Here is an 18,217-nt window from a genome sequence, read left to right on the forward strand (position 1 = left end):
CACGAGGCTATGTGGAAACACTTGAGGCCATGTTTAGACCCAATAGAAATATAACAATGCGGTTCCTGCGGCCAACCAATCCCGCAGGATTTTTCCCATCTGTAGCTTGTTCTTGGGCCAATGGTAGGGTCTGTTCAAGATTTCTGGATCCCCTTTGATCTGGCTCTACCACAGGAGCACATGTGTTGGCTTCCAGCTCCAACTGTTCCGAGATAGGGATTGTGGTTCCCTGGCTTCACCCCCCCTCCCCCCACCCCCTGCCCCAATTTGGGAAGATCAAGTCTAACTGGGTCCTTAACTGATAGCATATCGGTATTTCTGCCGGTGTGACAACTGAATCGGCATTGGCACCAAACAAAGGCCACTGTTGAACTCTGGCTGAGGCAATGTTTGCTATCAGCTTATCCTCACAAGGAAGTCCAAGCAAGGTCCCTTATTATTGGAAAACGTTGGTCAAAAACACACTGGCGAAACTTCTTGATGCCGTAGATTACGTCAGGGCCTTCCTTCCCAATTTACGCTTAGTTACACCCAGCATCAGTTAGGGTTCTTGAGGTAAAGGCAAAGGCCTCTCTGAGCCATCCTCCATTGTACGGGATGGAACTGCCCTTATCTCATACGGCGAAGCATCACAGGTCAGAATGATGGTTTTTATGCAGGTCAAAATGAACCTGTAAGCTTGAAGATTGCAAGGCCTGCTTAACGTGTTGGAAGGTTTGCTACTGTGGCAGCTTCCTATGCCATCGCTGGTTTTTCGTCAAGAGCTTATGCAATGGCTCCAATGTCATTGCTAGATTTGGAATAAAACCTCCATAATAGTTTACCATTCTATAGAGGATGCCAATTTTGCAATGTGGTGTCCCTCTAGATCCTCATCTAAATTGTGAGCTCCTGCACACTGCTGTCAGAGATGTGGGCATTAGTGTGGAAGAGCAAATGATCTTTAGCTCGGGTTATTCTATATCTACTGCGCCGTAATCCCTTGTGCCCGAAATGGTTAGCTTCTTGAGATGTCTGTGCTTTTGTAATAAATGGACGAACCATTTTCTTCAAAAACAGGTCTTGACTTCCGAGAGGATGATCCCTTGTTCACCACTCCGTGTTTTCCTCATGATCACCTTTCCATACGGTCTTTGGCACAATGTGCAATCCGTAAACCTCGAGGACCCAAATGTCTGCAGTCACTGGGAGAGGTAAGTCAACATCGCGCCTGGTGAAATGCCTTCAATTGACCACGCCATTATTATTGCGATTGTGTCCGTTTAATCTAAACCCTCAGGAAATGTGTCGATTATGTATGATTGTTTCTTGTTTGTTTTGTATCTTAATCTAAAAGCGGGTCATAACATTCTGTTCTAAAATACATTAAAAACCTATATTTCAGCTCCCGCTATGGCCAGCTACACCTGTAAGTGACACATGAATAGGCATATACAAACTGTCACCATGCTAGCTATATGATTCATCATTTGACTTTATCATTCTGTGTGTATAACAGGAAACAGCCTTTTGGCTAGGATCAAGCGTGAGATCAGGTGAAATGCCTCATCTTGTCAGATTGGATCCAGTATATTTCTTGTTATCTTTCTTGTGTGGACCATGAACTTGATTCAATTTGAATTTGAATTGTTTTTTTGGAGCAAGCAAGGAGATGGATTAAAGGCTTGTCCCATCCACTCTGCACAACGTTTTGTGACTCTGAGAAAGGAATAAAATATATATATTTTTTTTAATAAAAGGAAGATTAATTTTCATGGTGCTAACATTATCATATTATGCAATTATATTAACAAGATTAATCTATTGCTGCAGATATGATTTTCTTTATAACTTATCCATAAAGCACCTGAAATTGTTTTGTACTCCTCTGCATGAGGTATATTGTCCAAACTATGTGGTTTGAGAACGAATATGTTTTAATAATACTGTGCAGTTTGAAAATGTGCACACATTAAAGTTATAATTACTTTGAAAAAGTTACAAAATTCTTGTTGAAAGGTAGCTTTGAGGTGGATAGGTTCTGTAACTCAGATGACGTTGGAACATGAACGACAGGCCTCATATTTGTGTCTTTGCCTATAGTTTCACTAATATATACCTAATATTGCACACACAGATTCCACTCTTTGTTATGCTCTTTAACTCCCATCCAAGCACTTTCTGCCTTCATTTAAGGGAATTTAAGAAATCACGTCTATTATCTTCTTTTGTGTATTCCTAAATGGTTTATCCCCCCCCCCCCCCCCCCCCCCCCCCCCCCCCCCAGACCCAGAAGGACAAGGACATCAGGTGGATGACAACGCCGTCACCTTCGAGTTGCTCTCCGATTCACAGCATTCTCACTATGAAGTGTATTGCCATTCCTTCATCGTCCTTGTGTCAAACTCCTGGGACTCATAACCCCAAAACACCGGCTTCATAGCACAGACTGCGATGGTTCAAGAAGTTGGCTCACTGTCATCGTCTCAAGGGCAAGTAGGGATCAGCAGTAAATGCTGGCCTTACTAACAATATTTGTATTCCATGAAGTATATTTCTATAAAAGGTTTGATGGACGCAAAATCTTATTATCCATCTCAAAAACAAAAGAATCTGAAAAAATGTACACATGGTTGCAATTATTCAAAAATTCACATGATTAAAAAAAAAATGATTGCATGAGACATCAAGACCATCACTTGTCCTTGAGAAGGTAATGGTGGGCCACATTTTAAACCACTGCGGTCTATGTGATGTTGGTATGGTGCTGTTAGGAAGGGCATTTCAGGATTTTGACCCAGCGATGATGAAGGAATGATAATATAGTTCCAATTTAGGATGGTGTGGGGCTTGGAGGGGGCAGGCGGTGGTGTCCCCATGTGTCTGCCACCCTGGTCATTCTAGGGGTAGAGGTATGTCTGCCTGCTCCCTTATTGACAAATAGACGAGAATTCATTGCCCTGTATAGAAATATAGAAAGAGTAGAAAATCCCAAATGGTGGCAGGTATGGTTGAACAACCATACATTCTGAGTCACTCAAAAGTAGTGTTGAAGTATTTACTGGAAAACTCATATAAAGTTTAACATGGAGCATTTGAAGAGTTTGGACTTTGAAAGACTGTAACAATGAATTCACCATTGTATTCCAAGTAATGCTCTTGTATTCCTTTCAAGCTATTCGGTAACTGTTCAGGAATCCTATGCTCATCCTTACGACCAGATATACTACACCAGCTGCACTGATATTCTCAACTGGTTCAAATGCACAAGGCACAGGTAAGACATTGTTGGCATCGCGAGGCACTCATTTAGTTTGAAAACGAGGCGGGAGAAACTGAGGGAAAAATGAAGCACTCTGTCTGTAGTTTATCTTGATAGTGACATCTTTGGCTCTGTAATGGCACGTAAGGAATTAAAGAATACCTTTGTCCACAGATAATCGAGTTGAGTTTTTGGTCTGGGGTCTGAGATCTGGGCCGGGATTCTCCCCTACCTGGCGGGGCGGGGTGTAGCGGCAGGATGGAATGGTGTGAACCATTGAGGGGCTAGGCCTGCGCCAGAGTGGCTCCCGCTATGCCGGCCGGCGCGAACGGCCTTTGGTGCCCGCGGAAGTCCGCGGATGCTGACGTCATACCGGCGCATGCGCAGAGGAGGGGGTCTCTTCCGCCTCCGCCATGGTGAAGGCCAAGGCGGGGCGGAAGAAAAAGAGTGCCCCACGGTACAGGCCCGCCCGCCGATCGGTGGGATCCATCGCGGGCCAGGCCACCGTGGGGGCACCTCCCCCCCCCCCGGGGTCAGATCACCCCGCGTCCCCCCCAAGGACCCCGGAGCCTGCCCGTGCCGCCAATCCCGCCGGTACCAGAGGTGGTTTAAGCCACGCCGGCGGGAAAGGCCTGACTGCGGCGGGACTTCGGCCCATCGTGGGCCGGAGAATCGCCGTGGGGGGCCCGCCGACCGGCGCGGCGCAATTCTCGCCCCCGCCGAATCTCGGGGGGCGGAGAATTCGGGACATGGCGGGGGCGGGATTGACGCCGGCCCTGGGCGGTCGGAGAATTCCGCCCCTGATGTCGGGACAATCTCTGGGTCCCAGTCCTGCACACCAAGGGTGTGACACCAACACCGAGAATTCTGAATGAAGGAGCCAATTAATGGCCAGAGTGTATGTTCACCGCCCAGTTCAGGACAGCAGGTGCATTCTGGGAGCTGGAAGGCCAATACAACTTAAGAGGCAGTGGGGCATTGACCTCACCAATAACTGATCGTATTTTTTGGTGTGATTTAATGCTCATTTTGATTACTTTTCACAAGTTCAGTCCCTAATATAATAGGTTGTATATTTGGCACTTGTCTTTCAGAATAAGTTATCGCACAGCCTACAGGCGTGGTGAGAAAACCATGTACCGCCGTCGTTCTCAGTGTTGTCCAGGGTTTTATGAAAGCTCGGAGATTTGCGTTCGTAAGTATTGCCTTTATTCGAAAGCATTTTTGGCCATGTGTTTGGGCCAGTGAGACGTTGAGGGGCTTCACCCTGTTCTCGCAGCTTCCTCTACAACGTTACCCTTTTAACACGTAACTCTATAAGATCGCAACACAAGACGATGCAATCTACTTCAGACTTATATTGACGGCATCATATTCGAACACAATGTCGGCAGGAAATCTATAAATGATTTTGTACTGCAGCCAGACCATATGCATGTTTGCAGATTAAAAAATTTTTTTTTTTTTAAGAGTACCCAATTATTTGTTTTTTCCAATTAAGGGGCAATTTTAGTGTGGCCAATCCATCTAACCTGTACATCTTTGGGTTGTGGGGTGAAACCCACGCAGTCACGGGGAGAATGTGCAAACTCCACACGGACAGTGACCCAGGGCCGGGATTTGAACCCGGATCCTCCGCGCTGCAGTCCCGGTGCTAACCACTGCGCCACATGCCGCCCTATTTTTGCAGATTTATGATTGCTCAGCATGACACAACACTCACATTTACGTTACTGCCAAGCCATCCTTTTAGAACATAGAACATAGAACAGTACAGCACAGAACAGGCCCTTCGGCCCTCGATGTTGTGCCGAGCAATGATCACCCTACTCAAACCCACGTATCCACCCTATACCTGTAACCCAACAACCCCCCGCTTAACCTTACTTTTTAGGACACTGCGGGCAATTTAGCATGGCCAATCCACCTAACCCGCACATCTTTGGACTGTGGGAGGAAACCGGAGCACCCGGAGGAAACCCACGCACACACGGGGAGAACGTGCAGACTCCGCACAGACAGTGACCCAGCCGGGAATCGAACCTGGGACCCTGGAGCTGTAAAGCATTTATGCTAACCACCATGCTACCGTGCTGCCCTCCATGTTACCGTGCTGCCCTCCATGCTACCGTGCTGCCCTTTTGTTTTGGGAATAATTGGTTTAGATGCATTTGTGATAATATTTCACCCCTATCAATAGAAACATTTCCTGCAGCAATGCTCTGCTTATCTCCTCAAATAGTTTCGCTAAATTCCAGTGGTTAGCACTTATCTCTGCGCCAGAGGTTTCATGGGTTCAAGTCTCAATCCAGAGATCTGAGAACATAACCTAGGCTGTCACTCCCTTTGCGATACTGAGGGAGTGCTGCACTATTGGATGTGCTTTCTTAACTTGAGGGCCTGTCTGTCCTCCTAGATAGGTGTAAATGAACCACAGCCACTATTTTGAAGAAGGGTAGGGGAGTTCCCCCTGGTGTTCTGGGACAATATCCCACAAGTTCTGTGCTGTACTGTTCTATGTTCTATGTTCTAAAAGGAAGCTTTGGAACGGGTGCAGAGGAGATTTACCAGGATGTTGCCTGGTATGGAGGGAAAATCTTATGAGGAAAGGCTGATGGACTTGAGGTTGTTTTCGTTGGAGAGAAGAAGGTTAAGAGGTGACTTAATAGAGGCATACAAAATGATCAGAGGGTTAGATAGGGTGGACAGTGAGAGCCTTCTCCCACGGATGGAGGTGGCTAGCACGAGGGGACATAGCCTTAAATTGAGGGGTAATAGATATAAGACAGAGGTCAGAGGTAGGTTTTTTACGCAAAGAGTGGTAAGGCCGTGGAATGCCCTACCTGCAACAGTAGTGAACTCGCCAACATTGAGGGCATTTAAAAGTTTATTGGATAAGCATATGGATGATAATGGCATAGTGTAGGTTAGATGGCCTTTAGTTTTTTGACTTCCCATGTCGGTGCAACATCGTGGGCCGAAGGGCCTGTACTGCGCTGTATCGTTCTATGTTCTATGTTCTAACCAACATCATAAAAAACAGATTATCCGGGTCAGTATCACATTGTTGCTACTGGGATCTTGCTGTGAGCAAATTGGTTGCCGTGTTCCTTACATTACTACATAAGTTGTGAAAGGTCTATAAATACCAGGGAAATTCTCCGACCCCCCGCAGGGCCGGAGAATCGCCCGGGACCGGCGAAAATCCAGCACCCGCCTTGGCCGGAATTCTCCGCCACCCGGGAATTGGTGGGGGTGGGAATTGCGCTGCGCCGATCGGCGTGCCCCCTGCGGCGATTCTCCGGCCCGCGATGGACTGAAGTCCCGCCGCTGAGAGGCCTCTCCCGCCGCCGTGGTTTAAACCACCTCTGGTGGTGGCGGGATTGGCAGTGCGAGCGGGCCCCGGGGTCCTTGGGGGGGGGGGTGTGGGGCAATCGGACCCCAGGGGGTGCCCCCATGGTGGCCAGGCCTGCGATCAGGGCCCACCGATCGGCGGGCGGGCCAGTGCCGGGGAGGCACTCTTTTTCTTCTGACGCCACCACGGCCTCCACCATGGTGGAGGCGGAAGAGAACCCCCCAATCGCGCATGCGCCGGTGGTGACGTCAGCGGCAGCTGATGCACCGGCGCATGCGTGAACCGGCGAAGGCCTTTCGACCAGCCCCGATGCCGGGCGGCGGGCGTCAAAGGCCATTGCCGCCAGTTGGCGTGGCGCCAACCACTCCGGCGCGGGCCTAGCCCTCAAAGGTGCGGAGAATTCCGCTACGCCAGGCCCCCCCGTCCCGCCGAGTAGGGAAGAATCCCGCCCCAGTTTTTTTTCTGGCAATAGTAAATTGTTTTGTGTCATTACATGGCCCATTTTTCTCTAGTGTAGCTTAATTAATCTATTAATATTATTGTCACAAGTAGGCTTACATTAACACTGCAATGAAGTGACTGTGAAAAGCCCCTAGTTGCCACATTCCGGCGCCTGTTCAGGTACACAGAGGGAGAATTCAGAATGTCCAATTCACCTAACAGCACGTCTTTCGGGAATAGTGGGAGGAACCCGGAGCACCCGGAAGAAACCCACGCAGACACGGGGAGAACGTGCAGACTCCGCACAGACAGTGACCCAAGCCGGGAATCAAACCTGGGACCCCGGCGCAGTGAAGCAACAGTGCTAACCACTGTGCTACCGTGCCGCCCATTATACAAATGTGTATATATTTTCTAAATATAAGAGGGTGATATGACCTATCTTATACAAAGGAGATTTTGTTCAGTCTGTTTGCAATTGAATTACAAACGATAAAAAGGATTAAAAATAGGCCCTCAGTCATTTTGTGCAGCAGTAAATTGGCGAGAACTGACTTTAACCAGCGAAACAATATTTAAAATGATATTTACAAAACTGATTCTTTATGTGGTGAGGTTCCAATTAGGATGAGAAAATTGGCAGCTGCTGAGAGATTGGATGTTGTTGAGCGTGATCTAGCTAACAGTAAACAGTGACACAACTTGACTGAGGTAAATTAACCAATTCATTTGGCAATTGGGACCGATTGGGACAAATAAACAGAAGTAAAAAAGGCGGGGGAGGGGATTTATACAGCACCTTTCACGGCCATTCAATCTCTCAAAGAACTTTACAGACAATGAGATACTTTCTAAAGCGTAGTTACTGTTGTAATGTCAGAAACATGGCAGCCAATAAGCACACAACAAATGCGTTCAAGACGAATGTGATAATGTCCAGATAATCTACTTTTGTGATATTAATTTGGGGTGAATGTTGGCCAAACTGCTAGGGAGACCTTCCCTGCTCTTCATTGGAACGCTGCCGGGTGTGAATCCACCCAAGCAAGCAGACGGGGCCACGAGTTAACATCTCTTCGGAAAGACAGGACTTCTGCCAGTTCAGTCCTCCCTCAGTACTGCACTGAAGTTTCAGCCTGAATATTCATGCTTCAGCCCTGGAGTGGGATTGGAACCTGGAACCTTGGGCGGAGTTCTCCGACCCCCCGCAGGGTCGGAGAATCGCCCGGGGCCAGCGTAAATCCCGCCCCCGCCGTGGCCGGAATTCTCCGCCACCCGGGAATCGGCGGCGGTGGGAATCGCGCCGCGCCGGTCGGCGGCCCCCCCCCCCCGTGGCGATTCTTCGGCCCGCGATGGGCCGAAGTCCCGCCGCTGACAGGCCGTTCCCGCCGGCGGGAATCAGAGCACCTCTGGTGCCGGCGGGAGCAGGCGGCGCGAGCGGGGCCCCAGGGTCCTGGGGGGAGGCGCGGAGCAATCTGACCACGGGGGGTGTCCCCACGGTGGCCTGGCCCGCGATCAGCGCCCACCGATCAGCCGGCGGGCCTGTGCCGTGGGGGCACTCTTTTTCTTCCGCCGCTGCCACGGCTTCCACCATGGCGGAGGCGGAAGAGACCCCCACCACCGCGCATGCGCCGGGGTGACATCAGCGGCCGCTGACGCTCCAGCAGATGCGCGGACTCACGCCGGCCGGCGAAGGCCTTTCGGCCAGACATGGCACCAGTCGGCGGGGCGCCAAAGGCCGTTCGCGCCGGTCGGCGGAGCGGGAGCCACTCCGGCGCAGGCCTAGCCCCTAAAGGTGCGGAGAATTCCGCACCTTTGGGGAGGCCCGATGCCGGAGTGGTTCTCGCCACTCCACAATGCCGGGACCCCCCCCCCGCCCCACCGGGTAGGGGAGAATTCTGGCCCTTGTGATTGAGAGGGGAGCAGGCCACCAATGGGACCACAGCCTGAGGTGGCGAGGCAACTAGATTTGTGATGCAGAGCGTGGCCATCAGCACGTGTTCAATTCATGACGGCCCCGCCTTCTCAACCTTGCCCCTCGCCTGAGGTGTGGTGACCCTCAGGTTAAATCCCCACCAGTCAGCTCTCCCCCTCTAAGGGGAAAGCAGCCCACGGTCATCTGGGGCTAAGGTGACTTACTTAACCTATTGTTCACAAAAAAGTGATGTCAATTAGTTTTTGATGCATTGAAATGAAACTGATATTTTAGAAATATGAGCTGCAGGTTCTAACAGAGTGATATCAACCTAATAAATATGAATTGTGGTTCTGTGGATGACACTGAGAGATGTCATCATACTATTATGATACCATATCCTTTAATAAGATCAAATCAAATAGGGATAGGAGTGGGACATTCAGCTCATCAAACCTATCCGGTCATTCAGTAAGATCATGCCTGTTCCCCATAAGCCTTGATTCTCTTGTCAATCAAAAAATTTAACCCAACTTGCTCACCCTTTGCTCATAAGACAAACCCATCATCCTCGGAACTGGTTTGGTGAACCCTTTCTGAATTGCTTCCAACGGAAGTATATCCTTCCTTAAGTGAGGAGACCAAAACTGTACTCGAGACTCCAGGCGCAGTTTCCCTCAATGCCTTACAGTTGTACCAAAGCTTCACTACTTTTATACTCTACCCTCCTTGAAATAAAAGACCGACATTCTATTTGCCTTCCTAATCACTCGCTGCAGCTGAATGCTAATTTTTGGCGGTTCATGTGCAAGGACACCCAGATCCCTCTGCACTGCCGCCTTCTGTACCCTCCCTAATAAATATATAGTTTGCAACCAGCATCACTAAAGCAGTGGCGATCACAGTGCTGCTTGGGAGGGTCTTGCTGGGCACAAACCTGCTGCCAGGTTTCCTGCATTGCAACAGTGACCACACTTCAAAAAGTACTGCAATGGCTGTCGACGCATCCTTTGGGAAAGGTGCTATGTACACACAAGTATTTTTTTGAAGCTGTAAAAATATCCTTTTGTGGTTGTAAGATAGCTCAATGTTCTACATTTTTGCAATGACACTGATACCGTACAATCTGCTGGACATTCCTCCCGTGATTGTTCTGCTGCCTTCTGCAGCAGGATTTAACACGGATATAATTCCATGTCACCACAAAGACATGGCTGTCTGTTTAATCAAAGCTAAATCAATATGCATACTGATTATTTTCTGGCAGACTTGACAACTGATTAATTAGAAAGTGAAGTGTTACTGAAGTCGAGCTAGCAGCGAGTATCCCAAATCAATTCATTTCCCTACAGGTCTTTTGCAGATGCTATTGCCAGCGGTATAGACTGCAAACTCTGGGATGTGATGGTGAATTGATCGAAAACCCGAGCAAGGCCGCAGCTGGAGGACTGTGTTCGGGCTCCATGCTATAGGGAGGGTTTTGAGTCCTCCGAAAGGGTCCCGCGTTGATTCGCTGGGATGGCGCCTGGCATGAGGGGATACAAAATATGACAACTGTTTGAAGAAATTGAGCTTGCTTCCGATAAAACAGGTTGATTAGGAACTGGATGAATACTTGAAGGTGAAAAATATGCAGGAACATACTGGGGGGGGGGGGGGGGGGGGGTGCGGTGTGTGGGCGGGGAAGTAGGACTAATTGAGTAGCTCTTTCAAGGAGCTGGCACAGACAGGATGGGCTGAATGGCCTCCTGTGCTGCATCATTCGATGATTGTGGGGTGATTTGAGGGAAATGGTGAACAATTTGGAGGGGAGGGACTTGTTGATTGTAAAGATTGAGGAGTCAACACTGAGGAGACATGGAAAATGAAATATAAGCGGCCCAGGTGAGAGATGCAGGTGGGAGATATGTGATTGTGAGTGGGTTATTGGAAGGGGCACCGGTAGTGTTGGTAAATGTTTATGCCCTAAATTGGGATGATGTGGGTTTTATGAGGGGGTTGCTGGCAGCAATCCCGGATTTGGCCACGTACCAGTTGATCATGGGAGGAGATTTTACCTCTGCCCTGGAGTCGGGGGTGGATAAATCGAGCCCCAGGTCGATGGGTAAGGTACGAATGGCATGGGAGCTGGGGGGGTTTATGGAGAGGATGGGTATGGTGGTTCCATGGCGCTTGCAGAACCCAGGGGGAAGGTAGTATTCCTTCTGTTCACACGTCTATAAGACTTATTCGAGGATTGATTACTTTGTAGTGAGTGGGGAGATTTTGGTTGGGGTGGAGGGGGCAGAGTATGCGGGGATAGTTATCTCCATGCACCCCACTGGCTGGATATTCGGTTCAGTACGGGAGAGCAGAGGCCGGGGTGGAGGTTTGACTCGGGGTTGTTGGCGGATGGAGGTTTTTATGATGAGGTGCGATTGGCGATTAGGGATTATGTGGAGTTCAATCAGAATGGGGAGGTGTCGGCGGGTATTTTTTGGGAAGAACTGAAGGCAGTGGTCCGGGGAGAAATTATCTCATTTATGGTTCATGCGAATAAGGAGAGGGCGGAACATGACCGTCTAGTGAGCGAGATAGTGGAGGGGGACAGGGAATATTCGAGGGTGCCCACCCTGGAGGGATTGGCAAGGAGGAAAAAGTTGCAGGGGCAATTTGACAGGCTGACATTGGGGAGGGCGGTAGGGCAACTGCGTAGGGCAAGAGGGGTGCAATAAGAGTATGGGGAGAAGGCGAGCCGCATGCTGGCGCACCAGCTGCGGAGGCAGGCTGCGTCCAGGGAAATATTGAAGATCCAGGCTGGGGCTGGGGATGTGGTGTCAGAGCCAGGGAAGATAAATGAGGCATTTAGTGAATATTACCAGGGACTTTATGAGGCAGACCCAGGAGGAGAGGAGGGGGACATGGGGTGATTTATGGATGAGCTGGGATTTCCCCAGGTGGAGGAAGCAAAGAGGCAGGCGTTGGAGGAGCCCCTGGGGCTGAGGGAGGTGCTGGATAGTATCAGGGGTATGAAGTCGGGGAAGGCCCCTGGGCCGGATGGGTACCCGGCAGAATTTTATAAGGAATTTGCGGCGGACCTGGCACCACATCTGTTGGGGGCGTTTAATGAAGCACTGGAGAAGTGGGAGTTGCCGGAGACGATGAAGTAGGCAGTAATCACACTAATCCCAAAAAAAGGGAAGGATCCGGTGGAATGTGGGTTGTATAGACCCATATCACTATTGAACACAGATGTGAAAGTATTGGCTAAGTTGTTGGCGGGGAGGATGGAGGATTGTGTCCCCGGGGGTGGTTACAGAAGATCAAACAGGCAGGCAGCTCGTGAGTAATATAAGACGGCTGTTGAATGTGGTGATGAATCTGTTGGGAGCTCTGGTACCGGAGGTGGTGGTTTCCATGGATGCGGAGAAAGCATTTAATCGGGTGGAGTGGCGGTACTTGTTCAAAGTTTTGGGAAGGTTTGGGTTTGGGCCGAGATTTGTGGCATGGGTGCGGTCGCTGTCTGTGGGGCCAAGAGCGAGGGTGAGGACAAATGATATGAGCTCACGAAGCTTTGACTTACACAGGGGTACGAGGCAGGGGTGCCCGCTGTCGCCGCTGCTGTTTGCGCTGGCCATAGAGTTTCATGTTTATCTTTCAGGCTCTCCCGATCTTTATGCCAAAGGCCTTTTTTCGGAAAGTGGACACAATCATCTCTGACTTTGTATGGGTGGGGAAGGTGCCGAGGGTGGGGAGGACCCTGCTACAGAGGCAGAGGCAGCAGGGGGGGGGGGTTGGCATTGCCAAACTTGCTTCATTATTATTGGGTGGCGAATGTGGACAAGGTGCGGCGATGGTGGGAAGGAGAAGGGGTAGAGTGGGTTCGGATGGAGGAGGAATCTTGTAAGCAGTCTAGTTTGAGGGCTATGGTGACGGCAGCATTGCCAATGGCTCTGAGTAGGTATTCAGGGAGCCCGGTGGTGCAGTCCACAGTGAAGATATAGAATCAGCTGAGGAGGCATTTTAGGGTGGAAGGGATGTCGGTGCTATCGCCGCTGTGCGGGAATCATGGGTTTGAGCCGGGATGGGGAATGGATAGTGTATACGGGAGATGGAGGGAAGTGGGGCTGGTCAAGGTGAGGGATTGTATTTGGAGGAAGGGTTCGCCAGTCTGCAGGAGCTAAGGGAGAGGGTAGAGCTGCCGAGGGGGAGTGAGTTCAGGTATCTACAGATTAGGGACTTTGCACGAAAGATCTGGAAGGGGTTCCCTTGATTGCCGGGATACACCCTGCTGGAGCGACTGCTGCTTCCGGATGTGGAAGGGGAGGGTAGAATTGGGGATATATATAAGTGGCTGGGGGAACAGGGAGGCGAGCGGGGAGCGGGGAGGCGAGCGGGGAGCAGGGAGGCGAGCGGGGAGCGGGGAGCGGGGAGGCGAGCGGGGAGCAGGGAGGCGAGCGGGGAGCGGGGAGGCGAGCGGGGAGCAGGGAGGCGAGCGGGGAGCAGGGAGGGGAGGGGGAGGGGAGGCGAGCGGGGAGCAGGGAGGCGAGCGGGGAGCGGGAGCGAGCGGGAGAGCGGGGAGAGGGGAGGGGGAGGGGGGGGGGGAGCGGGGAGGGGAGCGGGGAGGCGAGCGGGGAGCAGGGAGGCGAGCGGGGAGCGGGGAGGCGAGCGGGAGCAGGGAGGCGAGCGGGGGGAGCAGGGAGGGGAGTGGGGGAGCGGGGAGGCGAGCGGGGAGCGGGGCGGGAGCGGGGAGCAGGGAGGCGAGCGGGGAGCGGGGAGGCGAGCGGAGAGCGGGGAGCGGGGAGCGGGGAGGCGAGCGGGGAGCAGGGAGCGGGGAGGCGAGCGGGGAGCGGGGAGGCGAGCGGGGAGCGGGGAGGCGAGCGGGGAGCGGTGAGGCGAGCGGGGAGCGGGGAGGGCGAGCGGGGAGCAGGGAGGCGAGCGGGGAGCGGGGAGCAGGGAGCCGAGCGGGGAGCGGGGAGGCGAGCGAGCGAGCGAGCGAACGAGCGAGCGAGCGAGCGAGGAGCGAGCGAGCGAGCGGAGCGAGCGAGCGAGCGAGAGAGCGAGCGAGCGAGCGAGCTAGCGAGCGAGCGAGCGAGCGAGCGAGCGAGCAGAGCCGAGCTGAGCGAGCGAGCGAGCGATGCGAGGCGAGCGAGCGAGCGAGCGAGCGAGCGAGCGAGCGAGCGAGCGAGCGAGCGAGCGAGCGAGCGAGCGAGCGAGCGAGCGAGCGAGCGAGAGCGAGCGAGCGAGCGAGCGAGCGAGCGAGCGAGCGAGCGAGCGAGCGAGCGAGCGAGCGAGCGAGCGAGCGAGCGAGCGAGCGAGCGAGCGAGAGAGCGAGCGAGCGAGCGAGCGAGGAGCGAGCGAGCGAGCGAGCCAGCGAGCGAGCGAGCGAGCGAGCGAGCGAGCGAGCGAGCGAGCGAGCGAGCGAGCGAGCGAGCGAGCGAGCGAGCGAGCGAGCGAGCGAGCGGGAGCGTGAGGCGAGCGGGGAGCGGGGAGGCGAGCGGGGAGCAGGGAGGCGAGCGGGGAGCGGGGAGCAGGGAGCCGAGCGGGGAGCGGGGAGGCGAGCCGGGAACAGGGAGCGGGGAGGCGAGCGGGGAGCAGGGAGGCGAGCGGGGAGCAGGGAGGCGAGCGGGGAGGCGAGCGGGGAGGCGAGCGGGGAGCGGGGGGCGGAGGGGGGCGCGGGGAGGCGAGCGGGGAGCGGGGAGGCGAGCGGGGAGCGGGGAGGCGAGCGGGGAGCAGGGAGGCGAGCGGGGAGCGGGGAGGCGGAGGGGAGGCGAGCGGGGAGCGGGGAGGCGAGCGGGGAGCGGGGAGGCGAGCGGGGAACGGGGAGGCGAGCGGGGAGCGGGGAGGCGAGCGGGGAGCAGGAGGCGAGCGGGGAGCGGGAGGCGAGCGGGGAAACGGGGAGGCGAGCGGGGAGCGGGGAGGCGAGCGGGAGGCGGGGAGCGGGGAGGCGAGCGGGGAGCGGGGAGGCGAGCGGGGAGCGGGGAGGCGAGCGGGGAGCGGGGAGGCGAGCGGGGAGCGGGGAGGCGTGCGAGGAGCGGGGAGGCGAGTGGGGAGCGGGGAGGCGAGCGGGGAACGGGGAGGTGAGCGGGGAGCGGGGAGGCGAGCGGGGAGCGGGGAGGCGAGCGGGGAACGGGGAGGCGAGCGGGGAGCGGGGAGCGGGGAGCGGGGAGGCGAGCGGGGAGCGGGGAGGCGAGCGGGGAGCGGGAGGCGAGCGGGGAGCGGGGAGGCGAGCGGAGAGCAGGGAGCGGGGAGGCGAGCGGGGAGCAGGGAGGCGAGCGGGGAGCAGGGAGGCGAGCGGGGAGCGGGGAGGCGAGCGGGGAGCGGGGAGGCGAGCGGGGAGCGGGGAGGGGAGCGGGGAGCAGGGAGGCGAGCGGGGAGCGGGGAGGCGGGCGGGGAGCGGGGAGGCGAGCGGGGAGCGGGGAGGCGAGCGGGGAACGGGGAGGGGAGCGGGGAGGCGAGCGGGGAGCGGGGAGGCGAGCGGGGAACGGGGAGGCGAGCGGGGAGCGGGGAGGCGAGCGGGGAGCGGGGAGGCGAGCGGGGAGCGGGGAGGCGAGCGGGGAGCGGGGAGGCGAGCGGGGAGCGGGGAGGCGAGCGGGGAGCAGGGAGGCGAGCGGGGAGCGGGGAGGCGAGCGGGGAGCGGGGAGGCGAGCGGGGAGCAGGGAGGCGAGCGGGGAGCGGGGAGGCGAGCGGGGAGGTGAGCGGGGAACAGGGAGGCGAGCGGGTGGTGAAGATCAAGGAGAAATGGGAAGCGGAGTTGGGAATGGAGATGAATTGGGGAGTATGGAGTGAGGCACTGCGTAGGGTAAACGGGACCTCCTCTTGTGCAAGGATGAGCCTGATACAGTTTAAGGTGGTGCACAGGGTGCATATGACTCGGGCGAGAATGAGTGGGTTCTTTCAGCGGGTAGCAGATGAGTGTGAGAGGTGTGGGCGGTGCCCAGCGAATCATGCGCACATGTTTTGGGATTGTGAAAATTTGGGAAGATTCTGGATGAGAGTGTTCGCGGTCTTAGCGAGGATAGTGGAGGAGGGAGTGGACCCGGACCCTTTGGTGGTGATATTTGGGGTTTCAGAGAAGCCGGAGCTCATGGAGAGGAGGAGGCTGATGTCTTGTCCTTCACCTCTCTGATTGCATGGCAACAAATTTTGCCGGAGTGGCGGCCGGCATTGCCACCGGGGGTAGCAGCTTGGCTGGGTGACCTGTATGACTTCCTGCGGTTAGAAAAGATAAAGAATGTGTTAAGGGGCTCAGCAGGGGGGGTTTGAGAAAAGGTGGGGGGTGTTTGTGACCGTGTTTGAGGAGCTGTTCGTCGCAGGGGGGTGGGGGGGGGGGGGGGGGGGGGGGGGGGGGTGAAAAAGGAGAAAAATCTGTACAAACTGCATAGTTGATTGTTGGGAAGAATGTTTCCCGGGGTGTTATTTGCTGTAACCTACTTTGATACAAGTTTAAATAAAATGCCTTTAAAAAGAAAATAGAATGAACTGCCTAAATAGGCGGTGAATGCTGATTCAAGAGTGACATTCAAAAGGGAATTGGATAACTGCTTGGAAAGGACAAAAGGAATGTGACCAGGGGAGTTGGACAAATTGAATAGTTCTTTCAAAGAACCTGCACAGGAACGAAGGGGTCCAAGACGCCGCTTTCTGAGTTGCAACTTTCTATCGGTCTCCTTACAAATGATATGCTGCAGCTTGAAGCTATGCTAGAAGACCGCTATCAAAGTTTTACCAGCCTTCTGGTAAAGCAGCATTGCCAATGGCTCCGAGTAGGTATTCAGGGAGCCCAGTGGTGCAGTCCAACTTAGCCTTTGTCTTTTAATATGTTTACGATAGTGACGTTTAAGGGGCATCTTGACACATACATGAATAGGATGGGAATAGAGGGATACGGACCCCGGAAGTGTAGAAGATTTGAGTTTAGACGGGCAGCATGGTCGGCGCAGGCTTGGAGGGCCGAAGGGCCTGTTCCTGCGCTGTACTTTTTTTGTTCTCTGTTCTTTGTTGTGCTTGACACTTTTTATTGCACCATGTAATGTGTGGAACATTGTAGGCTTTGTTTAACTCTACACCCTGTTTTGCAGATGATCAGAAATAACAGTACATGTGCAAAGCGAATTTAACATGTGATACCGGTCAGCATAACCCTTGAATTTTTTCCTTGGGCTCATGATTATAGTTGGTAATTCATTCTCAATAATACTTTATTTAGATATAATGCTTTTTATTGTGGTCATGTGAATAATAACCAATGTTAAGAAGCTTTGAATGTTTGGCCAGTGTTTCTTCCATGCCGCTCAGTGTATGATCTTACTGCAGGCAGATGTAGAAAGCAGTGAGCAACGGTGGCGATTGGAGTTTGTTAAGTGCTGCATATTGTTTCCCCTTGTGTTTATCGCGCTCATTTTCCTGTATAGTCTGAGGGTTGAGCACTCCATGAGCACGGGCACCATGACCCAGCACGTCACGAACATCATTCAGTCCGTTACTCATGTGTAGAGGAATGCTTTGTTCCTTCTCAAAGTTGCAAAGGATGGACAGCACAGAAACAGGCCCTTCAGCCCAACTAGTCTGCCCATTGTTGCTGCTCCACTCCAGCCTCCTCTCATCCTGCCTCGTCTCACCCCAACAGCATGTTACAAATTGAGGAAACTTACCACGAAGCAATTAAACTCGGATAAAATAGTGAAAGCGGATCATGGGAGAACGATAAATGCAGCTGTCTGAAGGGGTGTTTTGATATGTGAATTAGCATACCAGTGGGAAAAACCAACGTGGCTTGGGGGAAAACAATGGGGTACAGAAGAGGTGACTTCCCACTGGAGAGATAAGAGAATTGGCACTTACATGCTAAAGTCCAGGTCCACAGGGTGGGTAACATCAAAGGGAAAGGATGATGTACAACTAAAATCAAGATAACTGGAGAAAGGGACACGTTAGGAGCAGCTACCACCTTAACCGTACCCAGGTGTAGAAAGTAGGCTCTCCTGAAAACAAGTTATTGCTAAAAGGTCGCTTTTTAAGATCCAAAACTCGAACAGAGATTATTCCCCTCGCTGAAACTGAAGACAGCTTTCCTAAACACGGACAAGTAACCTGTGGATGGCAACTATCTGCTGGATTTAGCTCGTCGAGTTCCATAATATTGGATTTTGTTTGGGAAAAGGGGCATCTCGGAGTTCAGGAAATAGTTGGGAACAAGGGGCAATGAGTTGTTGGGTGGAACCTGACCATATTTTCTCAAAATGGCGGTTCTGGTGAGAAAAGCTGTGAGAATCCCACCGAATCC

The 18,217-nt window shown here is 53.4% G+C and overlaps 1 protein-coding gene across 2 annotated transcripts in view; it reads left to right on the forward strand.

The window, feature by feature from the left end:
• megf10 (multiple EGF-like-domains 10) overlaps positions 1-18,217 on the forward strand; it is a 193,852-nt gene that overhangs the window by 45,020 nt on the left and 130,615 nt on the right. For both annotated transcript variants that reach the window (XM_038804066.1, XM_038804067.1), the window contains exons 2-4: positions 1,060-1,193; positions 3,155-3,256; positions 4,336-4,436. In XM_038804066.1, the coding sequence (XP_038659994.1) occupies positions 1,078-1,193; positions 3,155-3,256; positions 4,336-4,436 (319 nt within the window). In that variant the 5' untranslated portion in view covers positions 1,060-1,077. The remainder of the gene's footprint in view (positions 1-1,059; positions 1,194-3,154; positions 3,257-4,335; positions 4,437-18,217) is intronic.

Source organism: Scyliorhinus canicula, chromosome 8, assembly GCF_902713615.1.
Source record: "Scyliorhinus canicula chromosome 8, sScyCan1.1, whole genome shotgun sequence".
Lineage (NCBI taxonomy): Eukaryota > Metazoa > Chordata > Chondrichthyes > Carcharhiniformes > Scyliorhinidae > Scyliorhinus > Scyliorhinus canicula.